At 46.8% G+C, this 26,869-nt stretch overlaps 2 protein-coding genes across 4 annotated transcripts in view; one reads left to right on the forward strand and one right to left on the reverse strand.

Moving 5' to 3' along the window:
• The first annotated feature begins 927 nt into the window (after window positions 1-927).
• NAGK (N-acetylglucosamine kinase) lies at window positions 928-22,947 on the forward strand. The gene is made up of 10 exons (XM_042470751.1): window positions 928-1,084; window positions 7,561-7,645; window positions 8,618-8,716; window positions 11,534-11,675; window positions 12,245-12,355; window positions 15,876-15,988; window positions 18,737-18,824; window positions 20,210-20,307; window positions 21,206-21,284; window positions 22,562-22,947. The coding sequence occupies exons 1-10, from the start codon at window positions 1,044-1,046 to the stop codon at window positions 22,750-22,752; spliced, it is 1,047 nt and encodes a 348-aa protein (XP_042326685.1). The 5' UTR covers window positions 928-1,043; the 3' UTR covers window positions 22,753-22,947.
• A 687-nt stretch (window positions 22,948-23,634) lies between these two features.
• PAIP2B (poly(A) binding protein interacting protein 2B) overlaps window positions 23,635-26,869 on the reverse strand; it is a 40,299-nt gene continuing 37,064 nt past the window's right edge. For all 3 annotated transcript variants that reach the window (XM_042468687.1, XM_042468686.1, XM_042468688.1), the window contains exon 4: window positions 23,635-26,146. In XM_042468687.1, coding sequence (XP_042324621.1) covers window positions 26,090-26,146 — 57 coding nt within the window. In that variant the 3' untranslated portion in view covers window positions 23,635-26,089. The remainder of the gene's footprint in view (window positions 26,147-26,869) is intronic.

Genomic DNA, 26,869 nt, shown 5'->3' on the forward strand with positions numbered 1-26,869 from the left:
ATTGGTTTGCGATCTGAATTGATGGACTGATTCAACAGTGGAACATGGTTCACACCACATTTGCCCCGGTCGCATTTCCCCGTCAAATAACCCACTTGTCGTTCACATTGACAAATGAACTGATTCCAAATGGACCCACTTCAGCCAGATGAAGGGCAAATTTAAACTGATTTTAATCTGCATCTTGTTGACACTTGTGAGGAATTGATGTATTGAAAAGGATGTGGGGGAAATCAGTGTCAAAAAGACCTGCATTAAATGGGCATAGCGCATGGCCTCCTCCCTCCAAACCGCTTCAGTGGCTTGGTTCAAGTGTGAACCAGGGTCATTTAAACTGGTTTGCAAACCGGTTTAAAATGTGGTGGGTGTTCTCCCCGACCCTATATCTATGCACTTCATGTCTTCTTCTTAAAGGCAGTGCCTTGCATTTCCCATTGTTCAGATTCATTTTGTGGGCTACAAACCCAAATCCATTGGTGATACCGAATCAAGGCATGGCTGATGGATTTGGGTTCGTATTTGTTAACCTGAGGCTATCCTGGGGCCGGTTCTTTTTGCTGCGTGGCCCCAGAGCTCTGTGGCAGAGGAGGCCTCTCAAGAGGGGACCGACCTCTTTGCTGGCAACCTGAACGCTGTGCTTTTGGGTTGATCCCAATCAAAGCACCCCTCACAGTTTTGGGGGGTGGTTCCATTCTGCTGGGCTTTCCATGGGCTTTCTTGCCCTGGTTGCATGCCTCTGTTTGCCCCTTTTTCCAGCCATGTGCAAGAAATGCCTGTGCTTTCCAAGCAGCCCATGCAACCTGCAAGGCGACCTGATGATGCATGTGCTTTTTGGGGGTGGGAAGCTTTGCATCAGCCCCTGCCTTGGTTGCCTTGAGCTGCCTGGTAGCCTAGGAGGAAGGAAGGCAGCAGAGGCGGTCCAGGGGCGGTCTGTCTGCTGCTCTCTGCTGCTGCTGCTGCTGCTGCCCAGAAGAGGAGCAGGAAGAAGAAGAAGAGGCGGCAGCAGAACAGAAGCTCCTCCTGCGCTCAGAGGCTCCAGCTCCATGGCTGCTGCTGCTGCTCCTCTCTACGGAGGGGTGGAGGGGTGAGTCTGGAGCCCCTTTGCCCCTCTCCCTCGGGGGACCCCTGCCCTGACCCAGCAGCCCTGGGCTTCCCCTTCTCCTGTCTCTTGCCTTGCCCTCTTCCCTTCCCTTCCTCCTTTGGACTCCGTCTTGCAAATAGAAGCCCTCTCTTTTGGGGGGGCTGGTGGGCAGAGCCTTTCTCTTGCTGGGGGGGGGGGGGGGGGGAGGGCCCCTTGGGGCCCCCCCCCAGGGGCCTAGCTCCTTTCCCTTCTCCATCCTGGCCCCCATTTCCATCCACCCCAAAGCCTTGGAGATTGCAACATACCTCCCCCCTCTTTCTTTGGGGGACCCCTGCTCTTTGACACCCCCCCCCTTGGCTTTCCCTTTCTCTTGCAGGGGGGGAGGCAAGGCAGCCTTGGGATCCCCCCATGGCCTAGCCCCCTTCCTTTCCCTTCCCTTCCACCCCAAAGCCTTGCATATAGCCCCCTCTTTGGCGGGGTGATGGGCAGACCCCTTGCCTTCCTCGTCTTCTTTGCTGGGGAGGCAAGGCACCCCTTTCATTTCCTTCAGTTTGCAGCTGCACTGCAGAAATAATGCAGTTTGACACTGCATTAGCCGCCATGGCACAACCCTCCGAGTAGAGCGGGATACAAATAATAAATATAATAATAATAATAATAATCCTAAGGAATCCTGGGATTTGTAGTTTGGTGAGGCACCAGCACTCTTTGGCAGTGAAGGCTAAAGACCTTTTGAAACTAGAAATCCCAGGAGCCCATAGGATGGAGCTACAGCACTTAAAGAGGTGTCAAAGTGTTTCATTTCTGCAGTGTAGATGCACTGCTTAGACTACTTGTTGCGTGCCTTCATGTCATTTCCAACTTCATGGGATTTTCTTGTCAAGGTGTGTTCAGAGGAGGTTTGCCATTGCCTTCCTCTGAGGCTGAGAGAGTGTGACTTGACCAAGCTCACCCAGTGGGTTTTATGGCCGAGATGGGAATCGAACCCTAGTCTCTAGAGTCATAGTCCAACCGCTCAAACCACGACACCGCTTTAGTTTAGACTACAGATTGCATATCCATTATCCCAAAATGCAAAATATTCCTGAATCCAAGCTGGCCTTGCTTTCTGATGGTTCTGTGAACAGAAACCTGGTTTCATGCACACAATTTTTTTTAGCTATACTGTACAGTATATTGTATTGTATATTGTATTGTATATTGAATTGCATATTGCATTGAATTGCATACAGCCTATGTATATAAGGCAGTGATGGTGAACCTTTTAGAGGCCAAGTGCCCAAACTGCAACCCAAAACCCACTTACTTATTGCAAAGTGCCATGTCCCTCTGGCTTTCTATTAACAAACTCTGGCAAACTCTGTCCTGGGGTGATGGCACATATGCCCACAGAGAGGGCTCTAAGTGCCACTTGTGGCATGCGTGCCATAGGTTCGCATCACTGATATAAGGTATATAGCAGTCATAAAGGAATGTCATGTTTAGACTTGGCTCTCCAAAATTTCTCAGGATGTACATACAGTGAGCCCTTGGTATTTACTGAGCGTTGGTGCCAGGACCCCCTGTCTGTGCCAAAATCTATGGAGGCTCCAGTCCCATTATATTATACAAGTTATTATACAAGTTGAAGATGAGTCAACAGTGTGATGCAGCAGCTAAAAAGGCCAATGCGATTTTAGGTTGCATCAATAGAAGTACAGTGTCTAGATCAAGGGAAGGAATAGTACCACTCTATTCTGCTTTGGTCAGGCCTCACCTGGAATGGATGTTGGGAAACTGGAGCCATGTGTCCAAAGGACGACGACTAAAATGGTAAAAGAACTAGAAACCATGAAGCCCTTTGAGGAGAGACTCAGGGAGATGCTGGGGATGTTTAGCCTGGAGCAGAGAAGGTTAAGAGGTGATATGAGAGCCCTGTTTGAGTATTTGAAGGGATGTCAGATTGAGGAGGGAGCAAGCTCGTTTTCTGCTGCTCCAGAGAACAAGACCCAATGGAGCAATGGATGCAAGCTCCAGGAAAAGAGATTCCACCTCAACATTAGGAGGAACTTCCTGAGAGTAAGGGCTGTTCGACAGAGGAACATGCACTCTCTCTGAGATTTTGGAGTCTCCTTCTTTGGAGGTCTTTAAACAGAGGCTGGATGACCATCTATTGAGGATGCTTTGACTGAGGATTCCTGATGGCAGAAGGGGTTGGACTGGATGACCCTCTAGGTCTCTTCCAACTCTATGATTCTATGATAATATGCATCTATGTGCATAGAATCATAGAATTCTAGAGTTGGAAGAGACCCCAAGAAGGACCATCCAGTCCAGCCCCATTCTGCCATGCAGGAACTTTCAATCAAAGCATCCTCAATAGATGGCCATCCATCCTCTGTTTAAAAGTCTCCAAAGAAGGAGACTCCACTACACTCCAAGGAAGGAGTGTGTTCCACGGTTGAACATCCCTTACTCTCAGGAAGTTCCTCCTGATGTTGAGCTGGAATCCCTTTTCCTGGAGCTTGAATCCATTGCTCCATTGTGGCCTAGTCTCTGGAGCAGCAGAAAACAAGCTTGCTCCCTCCTCAATGTGATACCCCTTCAAATATTTAAACAGGGCTATCATATTCCTTATCTCTTTCTCTTCCCTCCATCTTCTCTCACCTTCTCACTTACTTCGTACCTTCGTACACATTTTCTGACCCTCACATCCTACTTTCTAACACATTCTTCTACTTTCTCACCACTCTGTTTCCTTCCTTACTTTCCTTGACATATCTCCATCTCATCCGTCTGCATACTCCTAATCGGCGTTCCTTCTCTTTCCAGTTCATGGCCTGTTTCGTGTAACAGTTCCTCCTCTTTCCAGCATCGCATCATGTTCCCTGTTTGCATTCTTCTCATTTATCCTCTTACTGCCTAACTCTTATATAACTTATTTCATTATTATTCTGCCTGTCTCCCAGAACAGGACCCAATTCTTAGCATAAGAATTAAAACATAATTAAAACACCCATATCCCCATATAAAACCATACTGTAATGATTATTATGTTAAAAATCCTGCCTAAACAAAGCTTTTTTTGTTTGCCAACGAAAGGCAATACTCTCCATCTATCTCTGCGTAATACTGTTTATACATAGAAGGGTAAAATCAATGAAGGAAAAGATAAGATGGCATTATAGGAGATCACAGAAGACTTTGGGAGGCCTGCAGATTTGTTGTAAAATGGCAACTGAGTCACAAGTGTGTGTTGGCAACTGTGTTTCCTGCTGCATGGATAATTTTCACTGACCGAGTGAAATTGCACGAATTCATCTCATGCGCAATCTGGTGCTGGTTGCTCTCAGACATTGGTTTTTCACCCTGCTATTTTATTTTTATTGTTATAGATGGAAGCAACTAACTCTCATCTGGAGCAGATGTTTCTTCCTCTCTTTTTAGCACTCGGATTATGTAACCGTTAAAAAGAAAACCCTAACATCACGAGGGAGAGGGGGATCCCTACATTGCGTTGTTGCAAAGAAGGCTATGCTATATTTAGGAGAGGAGAGGCAGCCCACTGGAAAAAAAGCGCTTTCCCGCAAGAGTGCTATTGAATTACAGCAGCAGATTTGCTGGTGCAAATGTACCAGTATTTCTGCTACTAAGCATTATTTCCCCCTCCGTTTCTTGGCGTCATTCTTGCTGGGCCTTTGGGAACAGAGGAGGAAGAGGAATGGGGAGATCCTATCTCACTACTCCGGTTGGTGGAGCATGCATGCTCAGCCAGTTGGAGGGCTTTAAACAGATCTGCATATTTATCTTTACTATCAGATAATCTACTCTCCACTTCAGTGGATGCCATTTTGCCCAAATCAAGCATGAAGCCAGAAATGGCAGCTTGGTGGATGTGAAGTTGAAGGCTTTCATAGCCGGCATCCATAGATTTTTGTGGGGTTTTGGGCTATGTGGCCATGTTCTAGAAGAGTTTATTCCTGACATTTTGCCAGCATTTGTGGCTGGCATTTTCAGAGAAGCTTGGCACATGTTTGTCTCATTTGAGTTAATACCTCAATGGGCTTTGCTGAGCCTCAAGTCTTAAATCATAGATTAGGAAGGGATCCCAAGGGCTATCCAGTCCAACCCCAACCTGCCATGCAGGAAGACTCAGTCCAGGCTGACCCTGGATCAGATGACCATTCACCCTCTGCTTGAAAATAGCCTCCAAAGAAGGAGACTCCACCATTGTCCAAGGGAACGTATTCCACCATCAAACAGCTCTTACTGTCAAAAAGTTCCTCCTAATGTTGAGCTGGAATCTCTTTCCCTGGAGCTTGCATCCATTGCTCCATTGTGTCCTAATCTCTGGAGCAGCAGAAATCAAGCTTGCTCCATCCTTAATATGACACCCCTCCAAAAAGTTAAACAGGGCTGTCATATTGTCACCTCTTAACCTTCTCTTCTCCGGACTAAACATACCCAGCTCCCTAAGCCTCTCCTCATAAGACATGGTTTCCAGACGCTGAGGTTTGCATCCCTTTTCCTGGCCTTTGCATCCAAATCCCTTCTTGGCTGCCATGGACAACGCTGTCATAAAATATACATTTTAAACAATATTCAAATAAAGACATATTATTCTGGGTGGGCTGGATTCCAGTGGAGGGTTTTTCCTAAGCTGAAACTCTGGAAACCAGGATTCAGATCCACACTCGGCCATGGAAACCCACTGAGTGATCTTGGGCAAGTCACACTCTCTCAGCCTTAGGGGATTCACCTTAGGGCTGCCATAAATCAGAAACAACTTGAAGGTACACAACAACAACAAACTGTTTTAAATAGGATGGTTTGCTTATGATTTTAAAATTCTTTGTACAGTATTAGAATTGCTTTCTTCTCAAAGCTGTATTTTGTTTTAACCGATATTGTGAGCCATCTTGGGTCCCCGATCCAAAGGATTTAAGTTAAATAAAGTCCATGGAGCCAGCATGGCATACAGGTTTGAGTTGTTGGGCTACAACTCGGAAGATAAGGGTTCGATCCCCTGCTTGGCCATGATCATAGAATCATAGAATCATAGAATCATAGAGTTGGAAGAGACCGCAAGGGCCATCCAGTCCAACCCCCTGCCATGCAGGAAATCCAGATCAAAGCATCGTCGACAGATGGCCATCCAGCCTCTGTTTGAAGACCTCCAAGGAGGGAGACTCCACTACACTCCGAGGAAGTGTGTTCCACTGTCGAACAGCCCTTACTGTCAGGAAATTCCTCCTAATGTTGAGGTGGGATCTCTTTTCCTGCAGCTTGCATCCATTGCTCCGGGTCCTAGTCTCTGGAGCAGCAGAAAACAAGCTTGCTCCCTCCTCAATATGACATCCCTTCAAGTATTTAAATAGGGCTATCATATCACCTCTTAACCTTCTCTTCTCCAGGCTAAACATCCCCAGCTCCCTAAGTCGTTCCTCATAGGGCAAGGTTTCCAGACCTTTCACCATTTTAGTCGCCCTCCTTTGGACACGCTCCAGTTTCTCAATGTCCTTTTTGAATTGTGGCGCCCAGAACTGGACACAATATTCCAGGTGGGGCCTGACCAGAGCAGAATATAGTGGCACTATTACTTCCCTGGATCTAGATACGATACTTCTATTGATGCAGCCTAAAATCGCATTGGCCTTGTTAGTTGCCGCATCACACTGTTGACTCATGTTCAACTTGTGGTCTACTTGGACTCCTAGATCCCTTTCACATGTTGTCTCCTTAAGCCAGGTGTCTCCCATCCTATATCTGTGCATTTCATTTTTTCGCCCTAAGTGCAGTACCTTACATTTCTCCCTGTTGAAGTTCATTCTGTTAGCTCTGGCCCAGCTTTCTAGTCTATTCAGGTCATTTTGAATTTTGATCCTGTCCTCTGGAGTATTAGCTATTCCTCCTACTTTAGTGTCATCTGCAAATTTGATAAGTATTCCCCCAATTTTTTCCTCCAAGTCATTGATAAAGATGTTGAACAGTACTGGGCCCAGGACAGAGCCCTGTGGGACCCCACTGGTCACTTCTCTCCAGGATGAAAAGGTGCCATTGTTGAGCACCCTTTGGGTTCGGCCGGTCAACCAATTACAAATCCACTTAACAGTTGCCTTGTCCAGCCCACATTTTACAAGCTTGTTTGTGAGAATGTCATGGGGAACCCTGTCAAAGGCCTTACTGAAATCAAGATATACTATATCCACAGCATTGACCTTGGGCAAGTCACACACTCTCAGCCTCAGGGGAAGGCAATGGCAAACCTCCTCTGAACAAATCTTGTCCCCCCAAAAAACCATGATCGTTTTGGCTTAGGGTTGCCATAAACTGGAAACGACTTGAAGGCACACAACAACAACATAAACAACAAAGGCTTAGATTAAGGGAATGCCCCAAGCCCTTGTGGTATACATTTACATACATTTAAAAACAGATGATGCTATTTTTTTCTTATGAGTTCAGGTTCTCCTCGTCTCATTTTGGCTTTTTCTCTCCAGGGGAGGAACCCACTCAAAAGTGGTGCTTCTATCAGAAGATGGCAAGATCCTGGCCGAGACGGAGGGGCCCTGTACCAACCATTGGGTAAAGATTTTCATTTACTCTCCCCAATGAAGGTTAAAAGGGGTAACCAGTTTTAGGATAAAGCTCTTTGGCACAATGGTAGTGGGAAAGAGATCTTGCAAAGAAGCCACCATGATACCCTCTTGCAGCAATTTGGGGCTTATCTACACCGGTGAAAAACAGTGCACTCACCTCCAAACTAAAGCAGGTGATCTTCATGGTGTATGGCTATTTCTGGTTTTCTGCTCTTAACCCAATTATATATAACACACAAACACACACACTATAATGCAGAAATCCATGGTTTTTGGCCCTTAACCCAATTATATATAATACACACACACACACACACACACACACTTTATAATGTAGACATCTGGGGCCATGAGTCAAGTAGTGCTACAAGGCATGGTGGGTTTGTATGGGACTGTTGCACCTAAACCTTTCCTAATGCATCTCTTGAGAGATTCTGTGTTCTGCCTAACAAAGGGGGCTGTGCCCTTGCAAAGGATGGAGACTTTTTGGATCTCAAAAGAAGTACCTTTTTGCATTGCTAATGTAATTCATAGTTTATCTCCTGGACACTGAAAGGCTTTGACCCCAGTGCCATATGTCCAGAAGGAGGAAGGACCCAATTGCATAGATATTCCTTCAAAAAACAACACCAACAACACTTTGAGAAAATGCAAACCAGTGACTAATTTTGTCATTTTAGATATTTTTGTCCTCCTGTATGAGCTTAAACATCTTTGCCTGATGAAGAAGCCAGGGGAGCTTTGAAAGGTTGAATCATGTGTTTTGTGCATTTTGGTTGGCCAGTTAAAACTATCCCTGTAACCCCCCCCCCCCAAAAAAAACCCAAAAACTAAAGCTATCCCTGTTTTGTGGATTTGGGGTGTTAGTGAACTTTGCTGTATGACCAGCATGGCTACCCCTGAATATGTTACCATTAACTGAGTTATTCTTGTTTGTTTTCTTCTTCTTGGCGAGCAGCTGGTTGGCTCAGAGAAATGCCTGGAAAGAATCAACGCCATGGTCAACGAAGCCAAGGGCAAGGCGGGGACTGATCCGCAGGTTCCTCTTCGTTCCCTGGTGAGTCTCTACCCACCGTGTGCCCCTCTTCTTCCAAGAAAGCACCCTTGCCAGCCTAGTAGCCAACAGAGGCTTCTGGACCAGCTCTGGCTCTTTGGGAAACTCCATCTGGATGAGCATGGGTCAGGGGAAATGTATCGGCTGGGTCTGAATGGAGTTGTCTGTTTGGAACGATGCTGTCAATCAGCGACACTCATCCCACCTTCCAGGGAATCCAGATTCCTCAAGAAACACATGATTGTTTCTTCAGTGGGAAAAATCAGTGGCGGTGTCGTCAGAAAAATCCTCCTGCCACAATCCATCTTTCTCTACAGTCACTGTCCCCAAAGAACTGCTGAGTTTTCTCTAGGAAAGTTGGGTGGTTAGTGGCAGCATTGGCTGGCCCTCTTCTGAAACTGAAAGCGTACCTTAGGACCCAAAGCTTGGGAAAATGACCTTTTAAAAAATCATCGTTATTAATTTTAAAACCAGAATCAAATCAAAATCATACACTCTTTTCATGTGCATCTTGTATCTTATTTTCCTTGTTTACATCATATTTTTTGGTTTCCCAACGAAATTATATACTGTTAGTCCTCCATTTTCGCAGGAGATTTGTTCCGGAACACACACCCCTCTGCAAAAATGGAGACTTGCCTATATTCAAGCCCCATAGGCTTGAATGGGGCATGTGCCCGCAAGCGTGCATGAGGTGTGCGTCATGGGGGGGGCGCTCCATTGAATATAACGAAGGTCACCCCTCCATGAATATTTAAGACCGCGGACCTCACATCCGTGAGAAAGGAGGGGAGACTATAGTATACATTATATTATTACCTTATTCACCCTTTCTTTAAATTATATTTACACTTATTGTTATCATAAGTATGGTATTCATTCTCCTATATTCATGTTATCCTTTATCATTGTCATTATCTTCAATAGTAGTCATTCTTCTTATCCTTTCTACTCTTCATTTTCATTTACATCTTCCAATCTTATAGTTACCTTATTTTCTTTCTTTCATCTCACCATAGTCTGTAACACTGGTGCGGTACAAACCGCTAACAAGCGGCATACTAGCGCCGGTATTAGGGTTAGGGAGCGCGCACCATGTACATGCTCCCTAACCCTAATACGTGCCGGCGGTGCGATAATGGCGGTGCGCTATGTACACGGGTGCTGCCATTATGACGTCATGCACACGCCACATCCAAACGATGCAGCATGGGCATGATGTCTTTGCTTCGCCCCAGGCCGCTTATGGTGGCCTGGCTGCAGCGTGAGAAGGAGCTCCGAACGAGTGCGCCTCGTTCCCACAGCCACAAAACGGCTGTGGGAATGATGCACGATGCCAGGGAGAAAGGGGCTGAGCGGCCCCTTTCTCCCATGGCTCTGGCTCCCAGGTGTCCAGGGGCATGAAGCCCCAAGGACACCCCTTTTCCAGACCCCTTTTCTGTACTGGGCCATAGTTTGGAAAAGTGACCTTTTTTTGGCTGACAGCTTCCACAAAAGCCTTGCCATCGCTGACTGAGGGATTCTGGCAGCTGTCATTCAAGGGCTACTTGGCACACTCTCCTGAGCTTTCTCCAAAGTTTAGCAATTCCCTGGCAGACAAACAGGTGCAAATGACTTTCTGAGCATAGGTTTCAAAGCAAACGTGACATAATTAGGGCTGCTGTCACATTGCAGAATTAATGCAGTTTGACATCACTTTAACTACTATTGCACCGTCCTATAAAATCCTTGGAATCTGCAGTTTGTTGTGGCACCAGAGCTCTCTGACAGAGAAGGCTAAAAGCCTGTTGTTGTTGCTGTATGCCTTGAAGTTGTTTCCAACTTATGGCAACCCTAAGGCCTTCACCTATCACAGGGTTTTTTCTTGGCAAGTTTCTTCAAGGGGGATTTGTCATGACCATCCTCTAAGGCTGAGATATTGTGACTTGCCCAAGGTCTCCCATTGGTTTTCCATGGCTGAGGCAGGATTTGAATCCAGTTCTCCTAGTGCCCAATGCTCAAACCAGTACACCACATTGGATCTCAAATTACAAATCCCCAGATCCCAAAGTATGGAGCCATGGCAGTTAAAGCAGTATCAAACTGCATTAATTCTGCAGTGCAGATGCAACCTAGGAGAGCTAGTAGATAGTTTTGTTAGTCTATTGAAGCATAAAGTGATATAAAGGAATCCTGTAGCAAGATTTCTGAGAAAAAGAAAACTATTAGCACAAACTTTCATGCACTCCAGTCCGATGCCTTGGATGAAGTGGAACGGATTCCACAAAAACGTACGCTAGACGTTTCCTTTTCTCAATCAGTCTCAAGAGTGCAACAGGATTCCTTTATATCTCCTTAAGGAAGAGCAGGAATTGCAGTTTTTCTTTCAGGTAGAAAGCATCATGTACAGTAGGTCCTTGTTTCCCACTGGAGTTTGGATAACAAAATCCATGGATGCTCATGTCTCATTCAATCCAGTGGCATAACAGAATGGTGTCTCTTAGATAAAATGGAAAAATCAAGGTTTGCTATTTGCAATTTATGCTTTTTCTGAATATTTTCAAGCTGTGGATGCTTGAATCCGTGGATAAAAAGTCAGTGGATAAGGAGGGCCAACTTTATATCCTCTCTGGGAAATGGTGGTGGGACATATGCATGTGGGCCATGTGGCCTCCCAGATGTTCTTGGTTGCAAATTCCATTAGAGCTACCCTATCCATTGAAGAAGGCTGTGGGAGCTGCAGCATCTGCAGAGCCCATACATTCCCCAGCCATGGTTTAATATCTTGGAGCTGGTGGGTGGCATCTGGGGATGTTGATAGATGTAGATGTGTTGCTGCAGGGACTTTCTCTGAGTGGAGGGGAGCAGAAGGAGGCCATCAAGAAGCTCATGGAGGAGATGAAGACCCGCTTCCCCTACCTGAGTGAGAATTACTACATCACTACGGATGCCATTGGGGCCATGGCCACCGCTACCAACCATGGTAAGGAGTGGCCACATGGGACACGGTCTTCCTGTATTCAACCTCTGACATGGTTGCAAAGCTCCAGACTCCTCTCAGTTTGATCTTCTAGTTCCATGCACACTTTAGGGAACGAGTCAAAGGTCTGTTGTTGTTTTGTTGTTATTTTTAACTGCCATCAAGTTGACTTTGACTTACGGTAACCCTATGAATTATAGATCTCAGCATCAAATCTAAAGTTTCTTTTGAGTTGACCCCAAAGATTTATTTTCTTCATTTCAAGATGAAGCATCTTGCCTCTAAGTACACCTGTCTTTTTAAGGACAGGTAAGATGGAGGCAGAGAGCCAGCATGGTGTGGTTGTTTGAGTGTTGGACTACAACACTGGAGACCCATTCTCTGCTCAGCCAAGGGCTATCTCGCAAGCTTCCATAAGTCTCAGGGAACAGGAGACTCCTACAGAATTCTGTGAGTCTTGTGTTTCCTCTTTTTCGGAAGAGAGGTTTGCTGGATGGAGGAAACGCTTGACTATGGATGTGTTTGGCCTTCCTCCTGCAAGGACTCATTCCTCCTTCTTCCTCTTCTTCCAGGTGGAGTGGTGCTTATCTCCGGAACCGGCTCCAACTGCAAGCTGATCAATCCAGACGGCACCCAGATCAGCTGTGGAGGATGGGGGCACATGATGGGGGACGAGGGGTCAGGTGAGCCCATGGGCCTGGGATTGGCAGAGGAGGGTGGCTTTCTTCATGGCTCTGTGCTCTCTCCTGGTTTGCTGGGGACAGCAAGAGCCCTGGGTTCCACTCAGGAGAGATGAGTCTTAGGATAGGGACAGCAACTGCCCTGGAGACAGAGGCTGGTTCTTGCTGCAGGCCATCCCCATCACCTCTTGGGAGCATGCGAATCTACACAGCATTGCACCCAGCTGCAATTTCCTCCCATTTTCTAGGCAATGGGAACACCCAACCCATATTTGGGAGGTACTGCCGGCCTCTGTGTAGATGGGCAACTGACACTGCCATGTTTGCATGTGGTTTCTGTTAGCGTTGTTGCGCAGTGCATGATTTGTCACACTGACGTTCTGGACCAGGATCGCCACCTCATGAGTGACAGGCAGCTGTGTGCAAACCAGAGAAATGCCTCTCCCTTCCAGAAGCTGACAAAAGAGACTCTAGCCAGATGTCTCTTCATGGGGCTTTTATTCTTCAGAAGTTCCACTCAGTACAAGGCGATCTTACAACTCCAGCACCATCCACCATCCCTGCAACCCACTGCAACCCACACTGTGACTTGAGGCACTCCCCTTTTATAGCCAGGGCTCCATGTGGCCTTTGGCCCTGCCTCTTCCTCCTGTCTCACAATGATTCCTGTCCGCTGCCCAGGGTGACTTTGCACTTTTGCAGCCTTTTGCAGCACTTGACTGCATTTGGTGACCATCCTCCCTGATGTCACTTCCCATGACTCAGCACTGGTGGGAAAATGCCTTGTCATCAGGGCTGACAGTGACCCTTTGTTTTCCAGTCACTATTTAATGCCACATTGTGCTTTTCCCCAGGACTCTATATCCCAACAGTTTCTGGCTGCATTCAGGTGGGAAATGGGCAGAGATGTTCAAAAGAAAATTCGTTTAGGAAACTGGAAGCCTCTGGAGGTCTCCAATGGCCCAAGGGCCACATTTTCCTCACCCCTTATCTTAGTAAAACCTGGATGCTCACTCCTATCCTGCTGCTCCATTGAAGCTTACCATAAATTAACCTTTCTGTAATCCAGGAATGGGGAAGTTGCAACGCAGGAGCCAAAGCCTGCAAAGGTTCCCCATCTGGCTTGGCAGCTGCTTCATGAATCCCCACTCCTTTACAAAACTCTGCATGGTACTCAGACCTCGCCTGGAATAGTCCTGCATCCAGTTCTGGGCACCACAATTCAAGAGGGATGGTGACAAGCTGAAAGGGGTCCAGAGGAGGGGGACCCAAATGGTGAAGGGTCTGGAAACCATGAAGCCCTATGAGGAACAATTTAGGGAGCTGGGGATGTTTAGCCTGGAGAAGAGAAGGTTAAGAGGTGATATGATAACCCTGTTTAAATATTTGAAGGGAAGTCATATTGAGGAGGGAGCAAGCTTGTTTTCTGCTGCTCCAGAGACTAGACCCGAAAGCAATGGATGCAAACTCCAGGAAAAGAGATTCCATCTCAACATTAGGAAGAACTTCCTGACAGTAGGAGCTATTCAGCAGTGGAGGATAAATAAATAATAAATGCTTATTTGTATACGCCCTTCTCCAATAGAGGCGGTACACATCATAATATCTATACAATATAAAAAACAGTAAAACAGATTAAAATATACATTAAAATCAAATACAGCCAGCTTATCATTGGCTATCGGGGGGGGGGGGGGGGGCTAACTAGAGCTTGTATCAGGGAACGCTCGCTTAAACAGGAAGGTTTTTAAGTCCTTCCTGAATTGGGCTAGGGAGGTAGCCGAGCGGAGCTCATGGGCACGTATTCCAGAGGGTCGGGGCTGAGATGGTAAATGTCCTCCTTGCAGTGGGGGCTAATCTTGCCCCAGGTACCCTCGTAGGTGCTGCCCAGATGTTCTGAGTGTGTGGGGCGGATTGTATGGGGAGAGGCGGTCACAGGTATCCTGGACCAAGCCATGTAGGGCTTTATAGGTTATAACCAACACCTTGTATTGCGCCCGGAAGCGAATGGGCAGCCAATGCAGATCTTTAAGTATAGGTGTTATATGACTGGCCCTGGGTGTGCCAGTGACCAGTCTGGCTGCCATATTCTGTACTAATTGTAGCTTCCGGGTATGGTACAAGGGTTGCCCCATGTAGAGCGCGTTGCAGAAATCCAAACGAGAGGTTACCAGAGCATGTACCACCGTTTCTACGTCCCTCTGGCCCAGGTAGGGACGCAGCTGGCGAATCAGCCGAAGCTGATAACAGGTGCTCCTGACCGTCGCATCCACCTGAGATGTAAGGTGGAGCGATGAATCAAGGAGCACCCCCAGACTGCGCACGGAGTCCTTCACAGGAAGCATGATCCTGTTCAGGACGGGTGGAACCACCGTCATTCCTGGACCAGGGGAACCGGCAGGGAGGGCCTGTGCCCACACGGCATCTCCCTCAGGCCCAAGCCAGGTTTCGGTAATGCAAGCCAGGTCGCAATTGCTGTCCTCCAACTTGGATGATGCCTCCAAGTGTGGTGGAATCTCTTTCTTTGCAGGTTTTCAAATAGAGGCTGGATGGTCATCTGTCCCAATGGGATTGGATGTTATCACACTTGGATTATTGGATTATTTTAACTTTTTGTGTTTTAAATATAATAAAATATTTCTATGACTCCCTCAGGCGTTGTGCATATTTGCAGCCACTGATCAGAAACAAGAGCTAGGTTTTCCTTGCACACCACTAATGGAAACACATTGCTTTTTTCAGTGTGGCGCCAACAAGACCTATAGTGGGCTCTGACAGTGAATCCAAAGGCACTGAAACATGTGTACAGTGGGTTGTTTGAAATAACGTATGGGCGGAGACATGCCAAATCAAGCCCAGCTTTTCATGCCTGAAACCTGTTGCATTCAGGCTTACTTTTACATAGGCATGCATAGAATTGAGCTGTGTTTGCTGGGAAAATATCTAGAAGTCTTTGTTTCTCCAGCCCTCCTTCACCATCTTTGCCGCTGCTGATGCTGTTAAAAAATATCCAGCTAGACAAATGAGAAGGAAAAGTGCGGCTGTGAAATGTAAAATGGAACTTTGCTATCAGAGGCATTGTTAATGGAGGTCTGCCTGCACACAAGTGGTAGGTGGACATACACTTTACATATCATGTACAGAAGACAAGCCATGTGCCTGCGCTGTCACGTCCATGAAGCATACGTTTCCCACTTTACAAATCCTTGCCAATTTCACCCACTTAGATAGCAGCACAGATAGGAAAAAACTCTTTTAGAACATAGCCTCATAGCCTGAGAAATCCACAAAAACTATGGATGCCGGCATGAAAGGCTTTGACTTCACAGTGCAGATAGAACTAAGGTGTGTTAGAGGTTTATTGGCCTGGCTGTTGATAACCACCAGCCCTGATCTTAAGGTTATGCAAAGGTAAGATGTGTGCTGTTCCTTCTTAGAAATTCTATTGGGTTTATTTGGGTTACACTTGGAGGCTTGGGCAATGACAGAGCCAGGCCTAACCACCTCTTTTGGTGTCTCTCAGCTTACTGGATCGCGCACCAGGCTGTGAAGATTGTGTTTGATGGCTTGGACAACCTTGAAGTGCCCCCGCATGACATCAACTACGTCAAGCAAGCCATGTTTGACTACTTTCAGGTACGTTGCTCATTGAGCCAGAAGAACCTGTCAGCATTGTGCTGTTCTGCTGTGTGACTTTTCCCACTGAAGGGAATGGAACAGAGAGGGGTCTTCTGGAGAGGAGAGGGTTAAGAGGTGATATGATAGCCCTCTTTAAATATTGTAAGGAATGACACATTAAGGATGGAGCAAACTTGTTTTCTGCTGCTCCAGAGAATAGGACACAGAGCAATGGTGTTATTATTATTCTACCATGGACTGCAAAAAAGACAAATCAACAGGTCCTAGACCAAATCAAACCTGGGCTGTCCCTTGAAGCCAAGATGACTAAGCTGAGACTTTCATCCTTTGGAGGTATCAAAGTGCTGAGTTGACTATTAAGCAGTATAGAAATGTAAATGCTATTGCTATATCATGAGAATGCATGACTCACTAGAAAAGGCAATTCTGCTTGGGAAGGTAGGGAGAAATAGGCAATGAGGAAGATCACATTACAGGCAGACACTCAATGAAAGAAGCCACAATGGCTGGCCTGACTTTGCAGGACCTGAGCAAGGCTGTTGAGTCTAGGGTCAAGTCAAAGTCGACTTGAGGGCAGTTAGCCACAAACACAGTACTTCCCTTCTGTTGCTCATTTGAGCCAGAGTAGAAAAGGAAAGAGGAAGAGAAAGAAAGGCCGCGTCTCTCCCTCCCTTGCCATATTTTCTGCCCCTTGTCCCTCTGCTCCACCTGCTCCGTTTTGCTAAGATGCTGCCTGCCTGATGCCCAGGTGCTGGCAGGTTAATGATTAGCTGCAGTGCTACCTTTCCAGCATCTGGCAGAGTCCGCCTTGGTCCGCTTTTTAATGGCTAAATAGCTTTTGTCGGCATGTCTGTGTCCACAATCAATTAGTCTGCCAGCAGATTTGGGTTTGTTATGCATTGTTTTTCTGTTGATGCTGGCTGCCGTGAGGTATCAGGAAAATCGGAAAGGAGCAAATGAATGTGGCTTGGCCAGAATGTCGGCCCCTCGCCTGCAGGCCTTTCTGTTTGCCTGCACTTTGCTCTAAAAAACAAGAAGGATGGTAAGAACAGTCTTCCAAGGGAAGGAAGAAGGAGCGCCCATTTGCCAGCAGTCAAGGAAATGAAGGAGGAGAAAATGCGAGAGAGGTACAGTAGCTGTAAAGCTCTCCAGAGAACTTGAGTTTTTGAGGGGTGCTAAACAGAGAGCTAGCATGGTATAGTGGTTTTAATATTGGACTATGGCTCTGGAGACCAGGGTTCGTATCCCCAGTTGTCACACTCTCAGCCTCAGAGGCAGGCAAGGCAAACCCCCTCTGAACAAACCTTGCCAGCAAATCCCAAAACAGGTTCACTTTGGTGTCACCATAAGTCAGAAATGCCATAAAGGTATACAGCAGCAGCAGCAGCAACAGCAAGAACAAAAGAACGAGAAAGCCAGCATGGTGTAGTGGTTTGAGCATGGGACTATGACTCTGGAAACCAGGATTTGAATCCCTGCTTGCCCATGGAAACCCATTTGCTTTACCTTGGGCAAGCCACACTCTCTTTGCAAGGCAAACTGCCTCTGAACAAATTCTGCCAAGAAAACCTTATGATAGATTTAGCCTTAGGGTCTACCTGAAGGCACACAACAACTAATGCAAGGGGAAAGTGCATACACTGACATCTTGATGGTGTTTTACACACGTGGGATCCCTTATATGTACAGTTGTACTTTTTTTGGCATAGCATAATGCCTGTATTGAGTTCACAGCTGCGTATGCAGAGTGGTGCAGTTGTAACCGTTGCGCATGCAGCTGTGCACTTTCAGGCAGGTGTGTAACTGCTCAGCAGTGCCTTTAGTGTTCCACTTGATTCACTAGGACTGAGGAGACAGCCATTTCACATTTGCAACTGGTTGCAGAATGTCAATACTCAGCAATAGATTTACACTATGCAAATAGGATCTCAAAAATTATGTATTCCAGGAGCCAAAGCAGCCTGGAAGAACCTATATTGTACAGTCAATCCTCCATATCCATAGATTCAACCATCTACGGCTTGAAAATAGCCCCCCCATATATATATGTTCAAGTGCCAATATATATATATATATATCCCAAAAAGCAAAGCTTGATTTTGCCCATTTTATATAAGGGACACCATCTTAGTGTTGCTGTATGCCTTTGAGTCATTTCTGACTTATGGCAACCTTAAGGTGAACCTACCTTGGAGTGATAGTTTTATCTTTTTAAAATGTGTTTTATTCTTTGTTTTAATATTTAATGTACTTTTGTTCTGTGTTTTTAATTGTACTGTTTTTTAATGTTGCGAAGCCACTCTGAGTCCCAGTTCTGGGAAAGAGTGGGATACTACTACTACTACTACTACTACTAATAATAATAATAATATTTTCTGAAGCCGAGAGCATGTGACTTGCCCAATGTCAGCTAGCAGGTTTCCATGGCCAAGCAAGGACTCGAACCCTGTTCTTTAGTCCTAGTCTTATGCTCAAACCATTAAGCCACGCTGAGTCTCACCATTTTACTACCCCATTGTATATATTGGGACCTGAACGTCCATTTTTTTAATGCATGGAAGGTTCTGGAACCAAAACCCAGCAGATCCTAAGGACCCACTGTATTTATTAATAATAATAATAATAATAATAATAATAATAATAATAATAATAATAAAGTCCCTCTGGGGATCCTTCTTTTGGGTTTAAAACTCTGAGCAGAAAACAAAAGCATCTAAAAGCTTTTGGGGTTCTCTGTTTCCACAGATCTCCGACAGGATGGGGCTCCTGACTCATCTCTACAGGACTTTTGAGAAGTCCAAGTTTGCAGGGTTTTGCCAGAAACTGGCTGAAGGTAAGTCGGGGAAGGATGGGAGGCCTGGCTGGGAGCAGAACCAAGGAAGGTTGCTCCTCCATGCAGTTTTTGCAAGCTTCGCTTGAGCAGCATATTGCTTTTAGACTGTGATGGAACTGGGATCCAGTATCCCAGTGGAGATGGACTGCCCAGGAAGGACTGGACCGCTCTGGCTGGTCCTGGAGAATAAAGGGAGGCTGTGAATGTGAAGTCAAAGGCTTTCACAGCTGGCATCCATAGTTTTTGTGGGTTTTTCGGGCTATGTGGCCATGTTCAAGAAGAGTTTGGCGAAACATCAGGAATAAACTCTTCTGGAACACAGCCACATCGCCTGAAAAACCCACAAAAAACTATGGAGGCTGTGAAGTTTCTCACTGGGCTTGAACAATGGACCATTAAGAGGAGAAGGCAGCACTCACCCAGAGCACCCTGGAGTTACACTCTGCTGAAGGCATTGTGGGAAATCTTAAGATGGTGACTCCCAGACCATGCCCCTTCACCTCCCAGCACCACCAGTAGATTTACTGGGATTTCTTAAGAGGGCTCAGGGCAAGATATAGCAAGCTTAGGAAAGGCAGGTGGCCTAGAATCCCCGTCTGCACCTGTAGAATAGAGCCAATGTGCCACATGTCTTGCTTGGTCAATTTATCTTCCCATTTGGGGTTGCAGAAATAGGGGCCAGCATCCCAATATGAGTGTTGCATACTCACATAAGTTTTTTTGCCCACAAAGTCAAGTCCATATTCAGTTCACTGCAGGCATGATGGTTGTGTGTCCAGTCACATATTTTTTATTATTATTATTATTATTATTATTATTATTATTATGCTTTATTTATATAGCGTTGTAGATTTTCACCCCTTGATTGCACCCCATTAATTGTACCCCGTGATTTGCTGGGACCATGGAAACTGCAATCCACTTTACAGATGCACAATTGGTTGCACAATGTTGGTGTTACACAAACACCACTTACCCACGTGAGCATAGGTTTACACTGTGCAAGCACAACACAGAATTACAGCTAGGATTTGTTTTTAAAAAGGCAAGTAACTTGCTCAGCTTTGTTGTTAATTGCTGTCAAGTTAAATTCGACGCATGGCAACCTTATGAACAAGAGTCCTCCAAGATTCCTGGTTCATCCACAGCTCTGCTCCTATCTTCCAAACTCAAGACAGCTGTAGCTTTTTTGACTGAGTCTCTCCATCTGGGACACAGTCTTCCTCTTTTCCTGCTGCCTTCCACTTTTACCAAGCAGGAGTGTCTTTCCTAATTAGTCCTGCTTTCTCTTATGTTCAAAGTAGGACAGTCTCAGTTTTACAGACTTGGATGTAAATGTTAACAGGCAGTAGAAAGGAAATCACTCTCCTTCTTTCTCCCGGCAGGAGCCAAGGCAGGGGATCCCCTTTGCTGTTATATTTTCAACAAGGCTGGGGAAGTCCTGGCACGGCACATTGTGGCTGTGCTGCCAAAAATTGACCAGGTAATTCCTAATCCAGGCAAGTTAAGTGGGTGCGGAGGAATGGATCTGCTCAGGAGGGGTGGGCTGGAGTTGCACTGGTATTATTACTGCCATCACAGGTTGCAGATACTGAACAAGAGACACACAAAGGCCAATGTGGCTTGTTCTGTCTGCCGGACAGAATGGACTGTGGCCAGAGATCCTATTAGGATGGTCTATGAAAGAAAGGAAAGGATGCATCTTTAAAAGGAAACCGCCCCCCTCCAAATGTGTTTTGGAGTCTGCTGGGGTTTGGTTCCAGGACCTCCCGTGGATACCAAAATCTCTGGATGTTCAAGTGCCAATAAATACAATGGTGTCTCTTACATAAAATGGCAAAATCAAGGTTTGCTTTTTGGATTTATGTCTTTTAAAAATATTTTCAAGCCATGGATGGGGCGATTGGTTTTGTCAAGGCTAAGCTTTTCTGTCTGGATGGTGAGACCCTTGTTTCTCCTGCTGCAAAAGGAATCGTAAATCCCTCAATGATGTGGTTCAGCATCCTCTGTGGGACTTAGAGAAAGGTCAGAGGATGGAGGGTTCTCCTTCAAGGATATGGCTGTTGTATCTTGGCCAAGACACCCATCTATTCTCCCTTATGCTGTTTTCATAAGCATGACAATGTGGCTATAAGAGGTTGCAGAACCCATTGCTGTAGACTGTTTGCCTTGCAGCCAGAGGGACCTTTCAAGCCCTCTTGCTGCTTTAAAACCTCTTCAGTGTCCCGTTCTTTAAAGGCTTTTGTCCCAGGTGGCTTCAGCATGGTGTCAGCAGTAATTGAGGGTTACCTGAAAGGGCTAGCTGAGGAGGGGTAGAGGGATCTAACCAGTAAAGGGCAAACCCTCATGGGCTGCTCTGTCTCATCTGCCTCTTCCCTCAGAGCCTTTTCCAAGGAGACCTGGGCTTGCCCATCGTGTGCGTCGGATCAGTGTGGAACAGCTGGGAGATGATGAAAGAAGGTGAGTGGCAGGCATGGGGCCAGTGGGAGATGGGAAAGGAGGATGGCAAGTTGGCTTTGCAAGGTGAAATGTGGCTTTGGGTGATCATTTGCTTTGCCAAAGGCGGGCTGATACAGCTTCTTTCTTGATTCGGCACAAGGGCTGTCTTGTCCGCGGTGCTTGAGACTGTTTAGAAATCAAACATGGCAAGACCAGGAGGCATTGCCAGGGGAAGGCAGGGAGACATTTCTGTAGCAATGTTGGGAATGGGGTGACCCTCCAGGTCTACTTGAACTGCTGCTCCCAGCATTCCTCACCACTGGCTATGCACTCTAGGGCTGATTGGAGTGGAAGGCTTGAAGAACTGAAAGCATTTAGTGGACAAGTAGAAAGGCCAGGTTGTGCTTGACTGCCTCTGCTTAGCATCAAAAGTAAACTGCAGGATGGGATACCTCCCCACCTTCCCCTACCTAGTCTGAAAAGTATGCAGAGATCTTGTAGCACCTTTGAAACTAAACCAAAAGAAAGATGATAGTAGCAAGAGCTTTCATAGACTTGAGCCTACTTCCGCAGATGAAATAGGCTTAAGTCTACGAAAGCTCATGCTACCATCTTTTTTCCCCAGTTAGTCTCAAAGGTGCTACAAGATCCTGTTGCACACTGATTTTCCAGATTATCACGGCTATATCTTTTAATTTCACCACCATACTTTGAGAAGCTTTGAATCTGGTCCCAATCCTCTGTCTGAATCATTGAACAATCAATACAAGGACAACGGCTGATACGACACTCTTGCTGTAATGAGGAGGGAGGAGAAAGAGACATTCTGCCTTTCAGCTTCATTAACTAATTTCCCTGTGGATCAGCATTTTGGGGCCGTAGCAATAGCAAGTACATTTCTATACCACTTATCAGTGCATTTAAACTCCCTAAGCAGTTTATAAAGTGTAAGATAATTGCCCCCAACAAGCTATGTACTCATTTTAGCGACCACAAAAGGATGCAAGGTTGAGTCAACCCTGAGCCCTTGGCTGGTATTGAACTCACAACCTTGTGTCTTGTGAGTGAGTGGCTGCAGGACTGGCATTTAACCACTGCGCCACCAGTTGCAACCTTTATTTTGCTGCTGCTGCAGCCATTATCAGTTGGGAGTCTTCTTGGCATCAACACCCTCCTCCTTCCCAAACTTCAGGGGGCCACCCAGGCATGCATGCCTTGGGGAGGCCCACTCAGGGAATGTTGAATGGGAGCACCTGGTTGCATTTTGTCATTCCTCTACTGGTGCTCTTGTCTTCCAGGGTTCCTCCGGGTGCTTGCCCAGGCCCACAGTGAACAGTCTGGCAGTGCCTTCTCCAGGTTCAGCCTCTTGAAGCTGAAGCAGTCATCGGCGCTAGGAGGGGCGAGCCTCGGAGCCAAGCACATTGGGCAGGCCGTGCCCCTGGACTACACTGCCAATGTGGACATCTTCTATACACACTCCTTCGCCTAGATCCAAGGGGAGGTGGGGGTGGTCCAGAATGGTCATCCCTCCCTCTCCTGTCTTGTCATTCCTCTGTGTTTTGTTTTTTTTTACATTGCATTTGTCTTTACTGTTTTGGAATGAATCGTGTGGGCCTTTTTGTATGAGCGTGTTTCTTAGCATTCATTAAAAAAAGAAAGAAAAAAGCAAGACCTTGTGGTCAACCAGCACAGCTTTGTATGTAATGAAGCCTTGGCTCTGTTCCTATTTTTAGGGCACTGAATGAACCAAGGCCTGGCCTACCGTTTATCCCTAGATGAGAGGGGTCTTCCCCAGATCCCTCATTACACTTGTCTACACTACTCTCAGGAGCACCGACTTAAGGCAGTTGTTTCTGTAGTGAAGTTCTGCTGGACAGAAAGAAGCACTTTGCAAAGTGCCTCCCTGCCCACAGAGAGGTACTGGTTAGCCATGTAAAGCCACGAATGGCCAGTATCACATTGCCCAGCTTGAAGGGGGGGAGGGGGATAGGTATCAAATGAAAATGATTTCTCAAGAGCAAATTGGTTCCTGCTGTCTATGTTGGGTCAAAATTTGAGCAGAGAAGCCCTGTGGATTACTACCCCTGTCTGCTGGGGCTTTCAGCAGCGGCACAACTCAAGCTGGCCTGGCTTTCTCCAGTACTGCTCTTCAATCCATCCATCAGGCTGTTCTTTAGAGGCTGGTGCCTCTGTTGCCCCCAAGGTGAGACAAAGGTCTCTTACTTGCAATGGCCTGGATGGCTGGGACGTACGTTTACCACAGGGTAAATGAAGCCAGCCTTTGCTGCCACTGTCTCTGGCTTGCAACAGCCTGGATGGAGAGGTACACAGATGACAACTTGTAGGTTCCAGAAAGGGCTGCAACACCACACCCAGCTCAAAACCCATTTATTTAAGAATGCATTGTTGTAAAAATGGACAGCACATAATTGCAAAGGCTTCTTCCCAAAGGAACCAGAAACTGCAAAGGGTTGGGGGAGGCAAAGGAAGAGACCGAAGGAGGAGAGAAAGGGTATAGCCTATGCTCTAGCAACCTATTCTGCAGATTCAGACTATACCCTCATGGAGCATGGCCATGGATGATGGGAGCTGTAGTTCAAGACATCCAGAGGGGACTGGCAAGTAACAAATAAATCTGTAATGTAGCCAAGAGAGGAAAATTCATCTGGATCTTGGGTCCCCCGTCGTTAAAAAGTCTCCCCCCCAAAAAATACAAGGCAAAATAGAAGTAACAAGTTTCCATATTCTAGGCAAGAATTTCCTCCCACCCCTTGGCCTATTGCAGGAAGAGACTTCTAGGGGGCTTTATGCTCAGTCTTCACGTGCTCTGGAACCAGCTGGCTGTGCAAGACCCTGCGGTTGGATTGGCAGCCATGGTGCTACACTGGAGGAAGCCCTAAGAGAGGCATCTACACTGTCCTAAGAGTTTGCTACAATTTCATTCTCAGGGTGAGAGAGCAGGGCCTGTGGACTGGACTGCTTTAGGCACCATCCCTTGGTTTGGTTCCCAGCACAATAATGACAGAAAGTCAACACGTTCTGGGCCAAGACTCTTAAAACTGGACAGAAACCATATTTTGAAGCCGAGGGAAGAGGGTGCACACATGAGGGCCCCTCCGCCGACTGACAACAGGCCTCTACCTTGATCGCCCCCTTACTAAGGGATTGGTTCCAAGAGCAAGCAAATGGACTGGATTATGGCTGCAAGGAATGGTGTTTTTACGCTGTTTCTTTTTGAGCGCACTTGCTCTTGGGATGGAGCAGAAGGGCTGTTTCTGGCTGGAGAAACAGGTCCTGAACTGCCTAAAGGGGCCAGCAATATTGATGGGGAACCTAGCTCCTCTGAGTCCTGTTGTCTCTGCTGGCAGAAGACAACCTATCTCCAACCCTTGCAGGGTCTGCCATGCTACAGACCAGGGGTGTAAGCAATGGAGGGGGAGCTAGAGGAATAATTTTCCAGCCACAGCATGCCAAAAATGCCTCCTTTCCCCTCCAGAATGGCAATTAGAAGTGGCTTTCCATTGCCACTCTGAAAAAGGAAGCAAGGTATTGAGGGGGGAATATTGAATGGGCTCTGGGGACTGAGGAGAGCTTTTTGTGCATCCACATGGCCAGGGGGCTTTTGGTGTGATCTTTGGGTAAATGTCACCCAACCAATTCAAAAGGTTCCGGAGGCTGTGGGGAATGGCAGGGGACTTGAGATGGGTCACAACAGTGGCATCCAGGGGCCCCACATATGGCCTTGCCGTTTCCCCCACCCTTGCCAAAAACATTTATCCCAGCAAACCCTATGTTGGCAATTAAAGCCTCAGCTGAGAAGCCCAGGGAGGGAGGCTACAGCCAACAGATGAGACAGTTCAGCATCTGGGCAGGCAAGTATTTTTCTTCAGGGGAAGAGATGCCCACTTGGTATTGATCAAGCAGCTATCAAGCAGAAAAGTGAAGACTTAGCTTTTTGATTATGATATTTTAGTGATGAGGGAGAGGTGAAAGAGGGGGAGAAAGGCAAAAAGAGGAAAGGAGGGACAGGAAATTATTCATGACAGGTTCTTTGCCCAAGATCACCTTGTTCTCCCCTCGAAAAAACACACAGCCACTTGAACCTCCTGGGATATCACTGCCACCATAGGGAGCCCTGAGCTTGCAACTGAAGAAGGAGCTGGTTTGTTCAAGTGGGCTCCCCAAAGCCTCAGGGACCCCAACCAGAAAGGCTTAGTGAGGGCTGCCGTCCCACGGGAAGCTTACAGCCCACAAGGTGGCAACTGGGTTTCTTGTCGGCCAGAGCGAAAGAGGGCAGAGGTAAAGGATTGCTCCAAAGCCAGGAGGGGAAGCAGAAGAAGCGGCGGTGGCGGCACAACTGACTGGGGGCAGAGCTGGCCTGCCAAGCTTGGAAACTTCCACCGAGAAGAGAAATCCAGGTGCCTCCACTTGCCCTGCAGCAGGGTCCCCCGCAAACTGTGTCCAAAGCACACTCAAAGAAAGGGCAGGCAGATGGCAAGGACGGGCAAACAAGGAGAACGCCCCGCTGGCAACTGGGCCGGGCGTGGCGCTGTTTAACGGAAATAGGAGAATGAACTGGAAGGTGCCCCCATCCGGCTCCATCCCCTGTCCTGTAAGATGGGTATGAGTTTTTTGTCAGTTTTCTTTCCAAAATGTCCCGATGCAGCGAAAAAAGAGGAGGTTAAGTAGCTTAAGAGGCCCACCGATTTGCCCATGAAGAGTCTCTTTTCCACCACGGCTTGAAGATCCCGTTCCCTCCCCCACCCCTCCCCTTACCCATCCAGGGCCCCCAAAAGAAAAAGAGTCTGTGAAGTCTTCCTGAAGGTTCAGTACTTCACTCCGGGGATAAACTCCTTGGCGTCAGGGTTTAAGGTGCTTTTGCTCTGAAAAAGGAGGAGAATGGAAAAGAAGAATCAGCATGACATCCTCTGAGGCTGGATGACTTCCTTGCTGCTCTACCTGCCACCACTGTTTTTCCTCTAGTGACACTGCTACCCATTTACCAGTGTTTCTTTTCAAGATCTACTTTGCTAGTATGCATTTTGGTAAAACAAAACTTTTCTAAACAATGTTGTTCATAAAAGCCATGGGCCCTAACAGAATGAGTCAGATTAGAAAAGCAGGACCGATACACTTGTCCTGACCTCTGCCACAGCTTCCCCCAGCCAGGGTCTGCTAGACAGACTGGACTACAACATGCATCATCCCCATCCAGCACAGGCACCTGGGGGAGGAACGCTGATCCTGAGCACATGAGCACCACAGGAAAAACTGGGGAGACGCTTCGAAGTGCTCAACAGATAGCTAAGCATTATGAGGAAAACCCAATGCTTTTCACCCTGCCTGCCTGTCTAGCTATCTGGCCTTATTCAGGGGTGATTTGAAATCTAACTGCAGAAGTTTATGAAGCGAAGATGCCCAATCTATCTGCATTATATAGGCCAAAACACATTGGGCTTTCTCTGTAATAAAACAGTCATCTGTTGAGCACTTTGAGATGTATTTCCATTTTCCCCCCTTGTGGATTCCACTGGGTGCCCTCTGGTTTTATTCTCTACTATATAGGCAGCAAAAGAGGTATAATGGAATATAGTTACAATGAGGGA

This window comes from Sceloporus undulatus, chromosome 5, assembly GCF_019175285.1.
Source record: "Sceloporus undulatus isolate JIND9_A2432 ecotype Alabama chromosome 5, SceUnd_v1.1, whole genome shotgun sequence".
NCBI lineage: Eukaryota > Metazoa > Chordata > Lepidosauria > Squamata > Phrynosomatidae > Sceloporus > Sceloporus undulatus.